The 18,438-nt window shown below is 21.6% G+C and overlaps 2 protein-coding genes across 4 annotated transcripts in view; one reads left to right on the top strand and one right to left on the bottom strand.

Annotated features, from left to right (window-relative positions):
- Positions 1 to 18,438, top strand: part of LOC129614666 (syntaxin-4) — a 59,966-nt gene that overhangs the window by 1,399 nt on the left and 40,129 nt on the right. For both annotated transcript variants that reach the window (XM_055529421.1, XM_055529422.1), the window contains exons 2-3: positions 4,705 to 4,947; positions 5,006 to 5,113. In XM_055529421.1, the coding sequence (XP_055385396.1) occupies positions 4,915 to 4,947; positions 5,006 to 5,113 (141 nt within the window). In that variant the 5' untranslated portion in view covers positions 4,705 to 4,914. The remainder of the gene's footprint in view (positions 1 to 4,704; positions 4,948 to 5,005; positions 5,114 to 18,438) is intronic.
- Positions 5,982 to 18,438, bottom strand: part of LOC129614664 (major royal jelly protein 1-like) — a 34,631-nt gene continuing 22,174 nt past the window's right edge. The window contains exons 2-3 of one of the 2 annotated variants that reach the window (XM_055529419.1): positions 6,669 to 7,427; positions 5,982 to 6,477 (exon numbers count right to left, since the gene is read on the bottom strand). In XM_055529419.1, the coding sequence (XP_055385394.1) occupies positions 6,397 to 6,477; positions 6,669 to 7,427 (840 nt within the window). In that variant the 3' untranslated portion in view covers positions 5,982 to 6,396. The remainder of the gene's footprint in view (positions 6,478 to 6,668; positions 7,428 to 18,438) is intronic. The other variant, XM_055529420.1, reaches the window with a different exon arrangement.

The following is an 18,438-nucleotide window of genomic DNA, read 5'->3' as shown; positions in this document are numbered from 1 at the left end:
TTTTCTAAGTTGATAAAATTTTAAATATATTACTTACAAGTGTACTTGTTCTATGTTACAAGTATAACTCAATGAAGTGTTATACCCACCACGGGAAAAGTATCATAAAATAAATAAACTTAATTTTAATCATAATTCATATTTTGTATTAAAATATGTATATACTTTTTGTACATAAAGTTAAGATTCTATTAAAATACCAACGATTTATTTTTATTTTTTTTTGTGTCTTTCAAGACGAAAGGGTAAATTTTATTGTTATAAATTACATGATGCGCTTTTTTTTTTAATGCACTTGTATATAAGAATGTATAAAATACAATTGTGTAATATGTAAGTACGTACTCGTATGCAGCTATATGAATAATATACGAGTATTTTATATTTTTAAAGGATGATGATACTGGATCAAACCGAATAAAATTTAATCATAAATTTATTCATTTATTTTTTATAATATTATGGTGTTGTTAATAGCCTATATTTTTTAAATCTTTCCATAAAAGTTTTTATGAGTTTGTTGATTTGTAGAATTTATTTTATTATTTTTAACATGACATAGTTTTTTTTTTATTTTCCTTTAGATCAAAAGTCTTATAATTTCAATATGACTAAATATTAATTTGATATTGCATTGAAAATATTGCAATTAAAAATTAATGTAAATAAGTTAATTGTATATAAAGTATTGGAAATAAGCACATTTATTATAAAAGAAAATCAAACTTTTTTAAATAATTGAAAATGAAGAATCAAGAGGTTAAAATTAATATTTGAATTATTTTTATTATAAAAATTTTTAGTTAGAATAATGCTTACATAGTTTTGAAATTCTTAAAATAAAATTATATCATAATTAAACAACCCAAATCTTTCAATATTGTAGTTATCTCGAGTGCCGAATATCCCATTAATTTTCGGTGAGTTTGAAGAGAATTTATAATCATTTATATTTATCAGTGAATTCCGGAAACAAAATATTTAACATAGTTTAAGAATATTTGGCCGAAATTTGTTTGGTTTTTTATAAAATCCCATTTTGTTCCAAAATTGAAGGGAAGAACAATTTTCATGATAAAAATTTTGATAATTTTTTTAAGATGTCTGAATAGTTTCTTATTTATTTTAAATAATTTTTTTTTTCCAGTAAAATAAGCATGTGGTTAGTTTCTGATTAATCATGGGAATACCAATTGTGGAATTACCAATTCAAAAATAATTTCAACTTTCATTATTATTAACTCTGAGAATTTATATTGTGCTTATATTCTTATTTTTTCGCTCTTTATTAATAAAATAAAAAAAAAAATAAAAATAAAACAGTTTCTTTTCTACTTGTAATTCTTATATAGTTAATTTTTATTTTTTTGTTAAAATTTTAACATGTGGTTTGTTAAATTATTATTTATTTAAAGCTTCTAGTTTATTGTAAATTATTAAATGTAATGTTATATATGTATATATATAGCTTTGCATTAATTATAAATATTAGGAATTTTAAATAATGTGTATTTGTTTTATTTTCAAGTTTATTTTAATAAAATTCATTAAAATAAATTAGTTTTAATAATCGTTTTACGAGCAGCTTTCTAAAGCAAATTTACACTTATATAGGTATACATATAATCTGAACTTTTGTTAGTAAACTAAAAAAAATATATTTAATCTGTTTTTAAACAATTAATATTCTTAGACTGCAATTTATGTTTAGTAAAATTTATAAGTAATTATAAAATCGATGCAAAAACTAGCATATAATAATTAAAAAATTAACTGGAAAATTTTGTTAAAATATTTTTTTAAATTTATGTTGGAATTATTCAATTGCATATAAAATCTCATAAAAATTGGAAACTATTTTCTTAATGAAATTCAGTTTTTTTCCCACAAGTGAATCAACTGGACTAAATAACTGATCTAGCTAAATAACCTGTAATAATTTACTGTTTCAATGGACTATTACTTTATTTAACATTAAGTGTAAAGAAAAATATCAGTAATGTTAAAATTTAACAAAGTAATACAGATTTAAAATGATCACTATATTTAATTAAATTAACAAGTTTTTAATAATATTTTCAATGGACTATATTGAAAATAGAAATGTTACTCATTTTACTATTAATAAAATAATTTTATTCGCAGGCACACGTGATATATTGAATATTAATTTACATATACATACATACAATGTTATGCGAATATATTCATAAATAAATTTAATATTTATTAATAGAATTTAACCAAAAATTTTTATTTTAAATATTATAAACGCTATACAAATAAGTTTTAGGAAAATTTTAAAATAAAATATTTAAAAGACATTATTGTAATCTAATTTCCAAGTTAATATTTAATTTTTGACAAATTAAAAATTTTCGAGAATTTCGATTTGTTTCGATCTTAGAACTAATACTTACATAAAAAGTAATTCCTTCAAGTCAACATTTTAGTTCAATATTCAATGAGTTTTGTCAGAGTATTTATTATGCATATAAGAACTTATAAACTGTGATTATTAAATAACAGTTTTGTTGTTTAATTAGAATTTAATAACATTGTTTATGTAATATTTAATAACATTTTGGATCATATACTTAAAGGGTAGCAGAGGAAAATGTACACGAAATGATTGTGTATTCATTTTTATAATTTTCTTATCAAATAAGATTTTTACGTACAAAACGCATGTATACTAACTTAGAACGTTTTTGTTCCTATTGTACGAACGGCTAAAATTAATTATGTAAATATACAAAAGTTCGAAAAGTTAAATACAAAATTTATTTTTAAAGATTTTCTTTTTCATAAAAAGCTTTTCTATACGAAATATGAGTTACTTTTGTATTTGATTTTTGAAACATAATTTACAGGTGTTTTGAAATGTATGCCATTGATTTATATAGCATACACATATGAAATTTTGACGACAATACGATCAATAATAAAACAATATTATAGATTACAAAAATTCATAAATTATACCCAGACTTGTCTTCAAAATAATGCGTATATATTTGATACAGTTATACCACAAAAAAGTTTTTGATGAAGTGACAGACATTCAGTTGGTTCATGATTTTGGGGTAAATCGCTTGGGATTTATTTAATTGGAAATTATTTCAAATCTTTTACATATGTACATGGCATTTATGCATTTTGTGCATTAAATTTTCTACCCTATAAATTATTATTATATTCTTAAAGAAAATAGAATTCAAGATATGATACAAAATTTTAAAGTGCTTTGTTAAAAACCGCTCTATTTCAAAAATATTTTAAGGGTAAATTTCCGAAAAATTTATTTCAATAAAAGAAAAAAAAAAACAATTATTCTTCGTCAATTTATTGTCAATTCTGTCATCTTTATGCATAAGTGTTGTCTGGTTTTTTCTTTTCCAATATTTTCATAAAATACGATTGTTGCGGAAACATTAATTTATTCATAATTAAATGTTAAGTATAACAAGCATACATCACTTATATATTTTTTTTATTATTTTATTATTTAAGAAAAAGTTTAGCTTGTGGGTAGATATACATTTAAAGAATTTTCTTTAAACTTATTTCGCTAACAATTATGAAGAAAGTTTTTTTTTTTTTTTTCGCAATAAAGTAAACCTACACTAAAATAAATAACGTAATATAAATGGCATAATATTATGGTGATGACGTGAGAATAACGTTGGAATATGAAATTATATATGCAATTGTTCCGGTAAACTATTGGAATTTAAATATGAGAGTATTAATATATAATATACTTGAAATGAAAATTATTGACACAATTTGTTACTGTCTATTCTGAGCGACGCCTACACTTTTTTTATTTAGCGAAATTTTGAAAACTTCAGCGTCAAAAAATGAGAATCAAGTCGCTAAAAGAAATTTAGCGATATCTTGCGGCTTTAATAGGTTTTAGCGACATATTCAATAAAACGGCATCACTTTTTATTAGTGATGTACATAATTACTTCTGTTTTCAATTTAAAATCAAAATTCTCATTTTGAAAATACCATTAAATTTTATTTTACACTTATTTTATTTGGTGTTACAAATGGATAAATAAAAATTAATTTGTGAATGAATAAAATTATTACAAGCAAGATAATTATACGGTAAAAGCATAAAGAACCATGTATAATCAGTTCAGTGAAAAAATTATTTTTGATAAGATATGAACACCGGCATAATTTATATGAACAGTAATTTTTTGAGAGCAAAAGTTTTGTTATTGGTTTTTATAGAAACTTTTTACAGAATACACATATTATGTACCATAAATTACCACAAGTAACTCAATTTTTTTTAATTTAAATTGTAGAGGTTTTCTTTTCTTTGCAATTCATTAGTGTCATGATCGTTGTGTAAGATACTTGTATTATTAACTTGTAATGATCTTTGGAGTAATTATACAACACCAGATCAGAGCTACAAATAATTTTGAATGTGATTTTTACCTTAAAATTAAAATTTTTGGAATTTTTTTATAAATTTTCGGCACATTTTCAACATGGAATATTTGTCTCTTAAAATTTTGAACAAAAACTGTATGCGCGGTGGAAAAAAAAAACTTGCCACAAAATTTATGTGAATAAAATTTTCTTATCAAAAAGCATACAATATCATTGATAATTTAGAAATTACTTCATATATATACATAACATGTACATATACATATTTATTTTTTATTTTGATTACAGGTTATAATAATAATAATTTCGAATTACATACATATTAACTAATATGAAATGTCCCAGTATATTTTCGGATTTTGGATCAACTTGTTGAAAAGAAAAACTATTGCGGAAATTTAAAATATAATTATTGTATTTATCAATTATATTTTATAGAATAAACAATTAAATTTAATAATAATTATAATATTAAAGGGGTTTAATTACTAAATCAGAATGGGTCGAGATAGGCTTCCAGATCTTTTGAAGGTAAGAATAACATCTATATGTTTGTTATTTGGTTAACTATGAAATCAACTATTTTTAGTATAAATCAAATCTAAATATGGGAGAAGATGAAGTAATTATAATAAATTTAGATTTTACACCTAGAGAATTACAACGAATGAGAAATATTGAGGATTCCTTACAACAGGTAATTTATTGTTTTTTTTTATTATTGAATTTGGAGTTAAAATATATGATTCTGCCAATACGGATATACGATTAAGGCTAATATTTAGGATTTGAAATTCTTAAAAAAATCTTAAGAAAAATTGTAATATTTTCTCATTATTTTTAATTTATTTTATTAACAATACAGAATACCTATAAGAATTCAAGAAAAGTATGCACTGTTTAGTTAAGCGTAAGGGTTTCTGATCATACTAACATTTTTACATTCTATTGTTATAATTAGATATTCATATTTAATTCATATTTTCTTTTACAATACAAAATGCATGTTCTGGGTTTTATTTAAAAGCAAAGGATTCAATTAATTCTCAATTCAAATTCTATTCAGAATCTTTTGAAAAGGGTTTCCATTTCTGACAATCAAAAATTTTTCTAATTCTTTATAATTTTCCTTAGCTTATTGAGCAGCTTCGGGACCTATATAGAATATTTTTGGATAAGGATGTTATCTGATTCATTAAAATAATTTTAATTTATGTTCGTATATTGAACTATGTATATTTATTATATTTTATTATAATTAATTATTATAATTAATATAATGAAGTTTTGAATCAACATGGTGGTGAATTTCTTAAATTCGTTTGACAAAATGTAAAGGGGCCCTAGAATCCGATTATCTACTCAATTTTTTATTAACTTATAAAGTAACTTTTCCGCTATAGACTTATATGGTTTGTTAAAAAATAATTCAGTAACGATGATCTCACTATGATCATCTAATTTTAAATTTAGTTTCATATTTTATATATAGTAATCAAGGATTAACAAAGTGAAGTAAAATAGATTATAAACATAATAATATATTTTTTCGAATGTTTTACAAAAAATGATACATATACAAGTACACAACTAAGTAGTTATTTTTTTTTTTAATGATTTAACTAGATTTTATAGTATAGATGGTGATTTTTTCATACTACATGTTTTATATAAAAATTTTTTTTACTCTAAATAGAATTGCAATTTTTTTCTAAAAAATTTCAAAAATAGCTATATCAAGTGTTTCTTAAACATGTAAAATTTCATTAATAATTAAATTTAATTTTTATATTTACAAACATACATATTGTTTTTGTTTTTTTTATACTAAAACAAATTACAAAAGTATTACAATTTTAATTTTTTTTTTTTTAAAGCTTTTCTATAAAACTAGAAATTGATTACAAAATGAATCTTAATTAGAGTGCTAAAGTACACTATAATTTAGAATGCAGCAGTTAAAATAATTCTCCAGGATGCTTAACAAATCAAATTGTTGACCAAAGTTTTTTGTATACGGAAATTAATTTCATTTGTATTCAGAGTTCCAGCCATTATTTTCTGCAAATAAAATTATATATTTATTAATTAATAAAATATTGCATATATTTAGGCGAAGCAATTTTTGAATATTAAAAATTATTTTTCTATGTTAATGAATTTTTATGGTGTAACCGATTATTACAATTTGTAATAACGTCACCGATTTACTTAAATTCAAAAATAAGAATATAAAATTTTGGTAATTTTACCTGAAAACGAATTGTCATAATCCATAATTCTTCTTGATTATTTTGATTTTTAACAATTTTTAAACCACTTGCAAATTGTAATGTTTCTGGATTTATATATACAGCTGAACTATTACCATTCCATGGGCTCTTATAATTCCAACTACCAATACCAATTGAATTAACTAATCCAAAGAATAAATTACCGCGACTATCAATTGCTTGTGCTGATGCTTGTTCATTTCTTCTACCAATTACTTGGAATATATTTCCATTTGAATTTGGATTTCTCCATAATGATTTATTATCTAATTTACTTAATGGTACCATAACTTCAATATTATTTGCTAATGGATGATATATTAAAAATCTTTCACCACCATCATGTGGTGTTACAGACATACCAAAGATACCATCTTGTAACATAAAACTTTCACCAGCAATTGTTATATTTGAAAATTGATCAGATGATCTCATTGTTTCATGTTCAATACGCCATGAATCATCTTGCATTGAATCGTATACAATTAAACCATATGCAGTAACATCAGCAATATATACTTTTGAATTTAAACAATGACCAACTGGTGGTGGATCACGTGTATCTACAATCGGTGTAATAAATAATGATTGACCAGATTTATAAACATTATTTGGAAATTTATAACGATGGAATAATGTATCTGTTGTTAAATCAAAAACTAATAATTGCGGTGGACAATATTGTATATCACCTATACGTCCTGAATCAATTACCCACATACGATTACATGGATCAATCTGAAAATTAAAAATTCATACATATATTAATAAGATAATTTGAGAAACTGTTCTAATATAAGTATAACAACTTTAATTTATTTTTTGTACTTTGGTCTTATATTTTAGTTATTTTTTTATTTGCAAACTATAATTAGTTTTTTCTGCCTTATACAATAACTATAACTGTTTTTTTTTTTTATTTTAGCAAAAAATTATTTTGGAGTAGATTTTATACATGCAATATGACATTTTTTATTAAATGACTTTCTAAGAATAAATTTTATTAAAATAAATAATTTTAATGGAAAATTTATTTATGATAAAGTTCTTTTTAAGAATTTGTCTATTTCATTAGCTTATCTCGCTAACTTATTCATTATTTCCTTAAGCAAGGTCAGCTTTTAAAAGTATATACATGTACCATATTCTACAATGCAAAAATCGCATAATTACGGTTACTAAAAGTCTCACAAATATTTCAGATAAAAACTAAAATCTTAATAATTCTAAAAAAAAAACAATCATAAATCAGAATTTATTACAGTAGTGATTTACATTGGGCGTACAGGAGTAGTTATAGTACATATATCGAAATTTTATTCTTAAATCATAAATTTAACTACAAACTACTAATTTGAGTAAATTCTTAAGTGTCTGCTTATTATTAATTGGAGTTAGTTATTTTATATACATATGTGTCAATTAAATGTTTTTTAAAATTTAAACCCAATTCACAATATTTTTTTTTTCAATTCGCAGCATTAGGAAAATTTAATTATTAACTATTAATTTGATAACATTACAAAAAATAAAACAAGAAGAAAAAATTAAGAACTATTTAATTTACATCACGATTTCAATAAATATCAAAAAATTTAATTTTTATAGAAATCTATATAGCTATGTATGCAAGACTTAAAATATATTATTGGTGAAAATGATTGAAATTATAAAAAAGAACCGCATAACCGCAATTCGTTTATCTATACAAAAAATCATTTATTTCTTTCTATATAACAGATTTATTGAAAATCTTAAAGTTCATAACCTTTTTTCAAATTACAATGTTATTAGTTTGTATATAGGTATACATAAAACATAAACATTGTTTACAACTAATTTCTAATCATAAATAGTTTAATTGCTATTAATAAAATATTTTTTTTTTCCTGCATCTATAAACTATACTTGTACTCCCTATATAATTTTGTTTTCAACTTTTTAAAAAATTTATTCTGAAATTATAAGTTTATCTATTGAAAATCAATATGAGATTAACGAATATATTTTATTACCTACTCAAAAATTAAATGATTATAAATTTTTAACATTTTAGAAGAAAAAAAGGGTGTATTACATAGATATTTGATTAATTTACGATTTTTAATATTAATTCGATATTATATACAAAGCACATAAATGTATTTATTACATGTAGTAATTTTGTAATAATTAGAACAATATAGATTTAAAATTTTATTATTTAATGCCAACAGCGCGATATTTCTATAGTGTATAACAGAGTGTTTTATGTATATACCACTTTAAAAGGAATTATTCTTTTAAAATATTATGTAATGAGAGTTTCCTATTTGTTTTGATTATAAACTGTGATATATTATGTATGTTAATGTATATTATTTCATTTTGGAATAGTTTTAGGCTAAATTGTGTTTTTCATTGCAGTTTACAAAATTATATAGCATATTTTGTGATATAAATTAATAAAATAAATCATTTCTAGAATATTCAGTCCGTACATTTATATTTTCTATAACAAGTAGATTATGAGAAAAACATGTTATTTTTTTTTTAAGAATCATAAATCATTACTAATCTCGAATGTGCGAATTCCAGTAATCAACATACTAATTGAATGTACCCGCACCCTATAAAAAGTTTTGCGAGCAAATTTTTGTTTTCTTGGTTTTTTTTTGGTTTTACATCCGTTTTTACATAATTGGTTTAAAGGATTTAAATTTATCTTTTACACAAAAATTTGCAATCTTACGTTCCAAGTTAAATTGTGTAAATTACAGTAAAAATATTTTTAATAAATCTTGCCTATGATAAATGCAGTGATGAATTTTTTACTTAATTAAAAATATTAATCATATTCTTAATCTATTTCTTGAAGAATAGGGAAAAAACGTTGATAAGCAGTTCAAAAAATTTATCCCTTTAGGTCGTTTTAATTAATAATAATGTTATTCAAGAATATAACACTTTTATTATAACAGTTATTTTTGTATAACAGTTTAATTTATTTATGAAACATTTTATTTATACTTTCCGAAAAATATATTAATTTACCGTTATCATTTCATTTATATTAAAAATAACGTTATCTCTATGGAAACTGTTATAACAAAATTATTGCATTTTTTTTACGAAATTCTATTTCATCTCATATTGTCGTATATCAAGAGTTTCTAACATACTGTTATACTATTCATTTATGTTGATGTATTTCGAATAGTAGAAAGCAATGTGTTACACACAAACAAACTTTTACGATAGTATCAGGATAATGAAACACTCTGTACATAAATATAAGAACCGATATAAAATTTCTCACTTATTATAATATTAATACAATATTTTGATCTTAATTTACTAATGAAAACAACAATATACATATACAAAGAATTAAAAAAAAATTAACTTTAATTTTTCTATAATTTTAACGGATAATAATAAAATTATATAATAAAAATAATTTAATTTTTTTTTTGTTCGAATTATTTAATTGTTTGTACATATGTTTACATATCTATGAATATTAATGCATATGTATATTTGTATAATTTTAAATAAAATTGAAATATTTAAATGATTTTTCTTAGAATTAAAATCCTGCATTTTTAATTCATTTTAATTATATTTATACAAGTTTACTGTATAATAACCATATCCGCAAAAAATATAATAGAAAAAAAATATTGTTATACCATAATAAGGCAAAAAAAAAACAATTTATATTAATTTTTATCTATGATATGCCCCGAACAGAAATTCTACCTTTTTTAAATGTTAATCTTATGTTTTTCCGCACCTACATTGCACTGAAATAGTCGCAAGCAAAATAAAACAATAAACATGTATAAGAGTTTTTCTTTCATTGATAATGTCATGAAAGAATATAATATAAAATTTTTTCCAAAATGCAGTGATATACTTGTATGTACTTGTATAGTAAATATTAGTAAGCGCCTAACATTTTATTTAGAATATTAAAAGATAGTTATTGCATACATATATAGAGTTAAAGTTGGAAAATATTATAAGACAAATTATTAATCAAAATGTTAAAATAAATTTTCTAAATTAGTTTCTTTTGTTTTTAGAAGTTTTTTTTTTTTAATATTTCGTAATTGCTGTGGTAGTATTATAAATACTAAAATCAACTATAACTCTTTAAAACAATAGTTAATATTAAATCTTAATAATAAGGAAAAAATTAGGAAAACAGCAAAAAAAAAACAATACGTACAGGCCACGGTTAAAAAAAATTAATTCTTCTAAAATTAATGTTTACCGTTTATTAAGCGAATATTTATGAGAATATGACATGGTAAAAAAAAAAAGGTGTGCTAACAGAACCGCTTTACTTATTAGAGAAATAAAATGAAATCGTTTTGATCCCCGACTTAATTCTTTGATGTGATTTAAATGAAATTTTTCATGAATTCAGATTCTGTTTCTTAGTATGCAAGTATAACTTTCAAATTTAAATTTTAGTTTCAATTGATGTTAAAATGGAAATGTTAATATGGAAATTTAAAGATTTTGTATGAGTATTTTCACTCAAGAAAAGAAAATTTAAATTTTTTTTTGCATAAGCCCCTTATATTTTTGTTTTATTATATTTTTTTAAATAATTTATTTAGATTATTGTTTTTGTAGTCGAAATTTATTACTCTCGTAAATTTTTTTTGATTTAGAATGGGGCTTAAGATAAGAGTAACGCTGCAGTATAATATTTGATTTGGTTTTAATATGAGCTTAATTTCACTATAAGTTTAGAGTTTTACAATAAAAACTTGGGTTTAAGTGTTTAATATTGTGGTTGATCAATATAAACATATATACCTACATCCAAAACTATAAATCGTTATATTAAAATTTTTTGTGTTTTTTTTATATATCAAAGGTGTTGTCACGAATATTTTTTTATGTTTTTGATGCTTTCAAAAGCAAAAATTAAATTTTTTTATTTTGAGGTGAATTTGCATTTGATTAATTTTAAATTTTCAATTTGACATCTTATAGTTAGTATATATAATATATATCATTTTATTTGCTTATTATATTAGTTAATAATATTAGTATTATTGTTAATTTTTGATTCATATTACTTAGTGAGTGATTGAGGAGTAAAAACGACATTGAGTTGAGAAATTTTTATTTTATTGCTTAACAAGTATATCTTTTTGAAATTGAATGAAATTATTTTATACTTAACATTTAAATCAATATACTGCAATCTTAAAATATTGCCAAAGCTTCTATATAATTATAATGAATAAGAATTGCAGTTCTATTTTCAAATTACAAATCTTGAATGAAATGTGAATATAAAATGCTTGGCATTTAGTTTTCTTGTTTAAAAATTGCACAAAGATTCATGGAATTCAAAATTATAATGATTTTTTCAACTAAAACTTCGTAGATTTAAGATTACATATACATAAAGTAGTAATTATTTTGTAGTATGATCGTCTTTGTAATAATTTTAATTGAGTTATCAATATTTTTTAGAATTTTTAACTGAATCTAATGTGAAAATCAAAAAAATTTTTAAAATTATTCATCAAATTCGCATTTAGATACAAAACAAATCAATTAATAGCTTATATATTGTAATTAAGTTATAAAACAATAAATTTTATGTAAATAATTTACTTTATGAAACTAAAGAACAAAATGATAATTGCTTCTATTGCACATACCATGAAAGCAAAAATTTTAAAAATGTTGCAAAATTTTGTTTTGCAATCCTAACAAAAATAAAAATTTATAATTAGGGCAGTCCAAAATTTCATACTAAAATAAAATTTATTACAATTTAAGATTGATACTAAATTTCGATGTCAAAATTAAGTATATATATAAGCAGTAAATATAGTACTTATGTATATTAAAAAAATACGATAAAAAGAGTATTTTCTCATGTATTTATTATCATGTCATTTTTAAATGGATGACGAAAATTTTAGCAATGTTTGTTTTTATAAACAAAATAGCAATTTATTACAAGCAATTGTTATTGTTTTAAGTTTTTTTTCTTGTTGATATTACTTTTGAGTCTCTTATTTATTTAGAGTAGAATTTTAATATTGAATTTGGTTTGATATTAAAGAAATCGTTTACATATAAGATGACTATATAGCTTTTTTTTTAAGTGGAAATTAAATGTTTTCTGCTCATTTATTTTAATGATTTTTATAACGTGTACTTTATTTGTGTATAGATATTTAATGCAGTTTTATTGAATAAGTAAGAGAGAATAAAAGAGCAATGATGTTGACAGCACGTGCTATTAACTGTTTACAATAATATGTAAATTTTGTATTGCTTGTATAATTGTTGCCAGTAAAGCAGTAGTATAATAATAGCTTATCGAATATTTATTATAAATACGAGTATATATGAAAACTGTTAAGCAAGTAAGATTATTAAAGTACAAGAATAGCATGTTTTGAATTGTATGAAAAAAAAAATCAAATATTTTTGATAAACAATCTACAACTACATTATTACCATGAATGTAATATTTATGCAAGTAGATCGAAAATAATTTGAAGTAATATATGTTTTTGTGTTATACCTGTGATTTCATTTTTTGTGACGCAACAATTTTTTAATTAAATCGGCAATACTTCTATTAATGTTCTATTATATTTATATTAAACACATATCTATTATACTTTGACTCAATTTCCTCAAAGTTAATTTATATTATGTTCTGTAATAAAGACTACAAGTGGATCGTCATGAAGAAATAATTTTTTTCTTTAAAATATTTCACGAATTTTTAGTAATGAAAGTTTTATATTATTTTATTTTACATAACTTTTCAAATTTAAATTAATTTACTCCGATTTCAATTTTTTTAATAACATTCTTTTGTAACTCAATGATGAATTATCAAATTCCTAAAAATCACGTAAAACTCAATGAAAATATTACAGATTTATATTAAATATTTGCTTGATTTAATTTCTTAATTGAAAATTTAAAGATTAATAGATATATGAGTTTTATTATGGACACATGAATTTGATGGAATGGTAAGGAAATGACAAAATACAAAATAATAAATAAAATATATTACACATGTATGCTACCATAAATAAAATTTAATTATAACAAAATAATTCAATTTTATTAAGCAAACACAATATATCGTTTTTGAAATATATGCTGCACGCAATTTGTAATAAATGATTTTAGCATGTAATATTGTTATGAAAATGGAAATTCTTCAATGATATTGTAGAATACTTTAAAATCAATCAATATATTTTATATGTTTTTTGACTTGATTTATTATAATAAATCAAGTCAAATTTTACGAATTTTGACTTGATTTATTATAATTAAATTTTTTAATATATAAAATTATGAAATTAATTAGTTTGTATTATTTAATTAATATTTTCTAGATTATGTAAATAAATAGTTGATTATGATTTAATGCCAGATGAATTGTTATTTTTAATTAATCACGGGTGTAGTTAGGTAACAGTGATCATATGTGATACAAATCAAATTCCCCTTTATATTATAGTTTAAAATTTGTAAGGTTTTACTTTGTTCAATTATCAAAAAATTCTTATGCTACATTTAATTTGCAATCGAAAATAATTTTTAATAAAAAAATTTATATTATAAGGAACATAAATTAATATACAATCGACATTTCTCTTGAAATATAATTATTTTTGTCTATATACATATATAGTATATAATTTAACTATTCTATATTTAATTGCGCTCATAGTAATTATAATGCATATACTTGTTATATGCACTCATTAATAATTATTAATTATATATTATGTAGATTTTGTTATAATTTAATCAGATAGTTATGACGTTCTCAGCACTTATATATTAAAATATGTACATATAATATTTGTCCTTATATAACAATTTTTTATAAGAATGAACGGTAGCATATTGGAAAGCATTTAAGAGTATTAAATTCTTTATATATTGCACAATAAATACCTATGAATTGAAATATTTCGAAAAGTACAAAAAATTTTATATTATTGAAAAATTTCTCATGTCTTATCGGATGAGAGAAAAATGAGTGGAGCTCATGTATTTTTATATTTTTAATTTGTAAGTGAGACAAAATAATGTGTTTTGTATTAAGTATACATTTTATTTTTCTCCAAAAACCTATGTGAATATAAACAAAATTCAGTCACTTTGGAAGAGAACTTTGATTCTTTCATTTTAGAAGTGAATAATTTTTGGCAGATATTTTGAAATTATGTAAGGTATATTGGGAAAAAAGTAAAAATTCGATTGAAATAAGAACAAATCAGTTGAAAAATTGAGAAATTTAAAAATGGCTAAAAACGATAACTTTACATAAAAATTACGATAAACAACACGGTATAGATTAATTATTGTCTAATATGATTAATTTGTAATGTATTTAAAGATAATTTGAGAAATTTTAAAGAAAAATCAAATGAATTCAAGTTTACTCTATAAAATTTTTTAATATAGATTTGTAATAATTTAGTGTGAATACTTAATTATTAATTACACCTATAGAGGGTTTTAATTATCGAGGGTGTATTGTAAACATAATTCAGCATATTTGTATTATATATTTTACATTATTTCATAAAATTATAAAGGTCAAATAGTTAATTTTTATATTATGTATAAAATGTCTTATATACCTACATGTATAGATAAAAATCCATATGGTAAATATCATTTTAAATAAATCATTTGATTTTTTTTCGCAATTATTTTTTATTTTTTTACTCTCTTTTTGTTCAGAAATTCTTTTAATTGACAGCAAATTATTGGTTTATATATATATATATATATAGTATTCTCAATGCGGTGCGAGTGCTATTAAAATAAAATAGTAATTTACACGTGACATTTTACCTTGACACCTAATTTTGTAATCGCCACTGCTTATATTTACTTAAAAAATTTTTATTCTCTTTTAATTTTGTTTTGATTTTTTAATTATATTTTTTTTTTTTGTATATTTAAATACCTATACATATTAATTATAGATTTTATTGAATTTAAAGGTATTTAATATTAAACGGTACTTTTAAAAATCGCATTCCAAATCGAAAACAAAAAAAAATAAAGTAAAAAATCAAAAAAAAAATTGAAAATTAGCAACAAAAATGCTTTTATCAATCACCTTTAAGAGTCGGTAACAAAACAATAGTTAAGCGAGAGTGACCACTGGCAAAACAAAAAAAAAATATTTAATGTTATAATTATAAATTTAATACAAAAGTTAAGTTTAACTTTTAAAAGAATGAAAAATTCAAAGTAGAATAGCGAAAAAAAACCAAAACAATAGAATAGAAAAAAATGTTTGTTGTTGTTGCAAAAACTTGATAAATGTTTAAAATATTGTTGTTAATTTTATTTTTCTATAATAAAATTTTATTATTTAGATTTTTACAAATTATTTTATAAGCACCTACATAATAAAGTTTGAATTTGTTTAAATTCAAAGGAATTTTTTGCGTTTCAATGTGAAAAATACAAGAAAAAAAAACACGCTAAAAAATTAGCTGAAGTTTTTTCTCTGTGTTTTTTTTCTATTACCTGATTTATAAAATTTTTTTTTCGCATATGTGAATTAGATCGAATCAATTCCGATTTAAATTCATATTTAAAAGGTGTAATATATGATTTATTAAGACATTTATTATATAGAATGCGGTTGTTCCGATATTAATTCTTGTGATCAAAAGTACTCTGATTAAAAAAAATGTTGACTAATCAATACCATTAGTATGGCTAATAATAACATGTTAAGAACCATTAATGGGTTATTGTATACTTATTGTTTAAGAATCATATTATATGTAAACAAAGCCATACCATTAAAAAATTTATAATTATACACTTTTGTCTTAATTTATAAAGTTATGGTCTTTGTTGAAACAATGATTGTTTTGAATTTTAAAACTGACAAAATATTTGAGTTAATCGACAAAATTTAATTTTTTAAAATTTTCAAATAATGTTTATTCAATATCTTTGTGTTAATATAATGAACATACCTAGAAATATGTAAGTTCGGTTTTTAGTAGAGGTTCATTTTATGTCACCCGAATTCCCGAAAAAGCTCTTTAGTATCCAAAATAGGTTTGATAGCAGACCGAAATCAAGTATTAAATTTCAGAAAGTTCTATTAATTAGTTATGATAAGAAATGTGAAATTGATCAGTGTGCGCATGTAAATTTGAGTTGGGCTAATGGTAAAACACCAGACATCGGATTTTCTCGAAAATTTAGACAGTTCTTCACATAGTCAGACTGCTTTATGTGTAAAATTTCGACTTAATCTGTTCAATAGTTTTCTTAAAAATGATAAAAATGTAGAACCGGCCGTGATCAATCTATGGCAAAACAAAGTACACTTATATAATGAAATAAGTGTGACCGGCATCTTGTTAAAAATAATTTATTTATGGTTTTCTACCATAGAAAAGTTCATTTCCGCCGAAATTTGGCGTGAACACATAATGTCCCTTATTGAACTATGGTCGGCAAAAAGATTTCAATTTTGTTCTTTAAATTGGTACCGTAGAACGACTTTTCTTATACATCTATGTATTTCAATGGATACTCGCTAGTAAGTTTTCCGTTTTGTGACTTTAGTTTTTTTCACGACAGAGTGCTCTGAGGAACGCACTCAGGATTAGGCTGGGTGACATGATAGTTCTTTTCAAATCATGTTATAATATCCATGATTTGTATACATATACTTATTTAATTATTTTTTTTTAATTACTTCTACTATTTAATTACGTGTGCTTAACTTAAAAACAATTTTTTTTTAAAAGCGGTATATGTCTAGAGCTGTCACGAATTACTCTCTATAGAACAGTTAATACTCTCTGTTATTACAACTGTTACTCTCTCTTCTCCCTAACAACACTGTATTCAACAAAAAAAGAAATCCGTAATATTTTATTATTATTTTTGTAATTGTATAAATTTTTTGCAATATAATACAAAAATATTAATGCAATTTGGAACCAATAAAACAAAATTGAGTAATATTAAAAATTTATCGTATTGCACTAAAAAAATTTTTATATGTACATATAAATTTTAATAAAATTTTATTTCATATACATTTATGGTAATACGCACGTAAACCCAGTTAAATGCGTACATAATTTAAATTTTATTATTTTGTTTTTTTTTAATTTTTCCGATTACATACTTATTTTGTGATAATTTAATTACATAGTGATTATACGATTATGTAAAAGTTCATTCATAATTTATATACACAAACATACATACATAAATGTGTGTATTTTTCATTTAATAATTTAATATTAAATTAAATCACTTTTGGTGATAACATTTTAATATTTTAATAAAGTATGTACATTTTATTTTATTTTTTTGATAATATATTCGAAATTTAATTTATATCAATTTATTATTCGAACTATAAGGTCAAAAAATAAAAAATTTGTATATTTTTTGAACGCATAATTTTTGTTAAATAAAATAACATGCCATAGTATATACACATAATATAGTGTTATATAAGAAACGGAAGAATGTAATTTTTTTTTTAAAAAAATATTTTATTTAAAATTCTTTTTTTAAAAAATTCAATTGTTAAATTAATTTATTATATTTCTTTTATTATATGCTGCTTACATTGTTAATACGATAATATTATGTTTATTGTCTATATACCAGAATGTGTCAAAAAGTGAAAATCATGGTACGGAACTGATTGATTTTATGAAAAAGACAACAGAAACAAAAA

The sequence above is a fragment of the Condylostylus longicornis genome, unplaced genomic scaffold, assembly GCF_029603195.1.
Source record: "Condylostylus longicornis isolate FDR11 unplaced genomic scaffold, ASM2960319v2 ptg000114l, whole genome shotgun sequence".
NCBI lineage: Eukaryota > Metazoa > Arthropoda > Insecta > Diptera > Dolichopodidae > Condylostylus > Condylostylus longicornis.
This window is presented reverse-complemented; position numbering and strand designations above follow the sequence as displayed.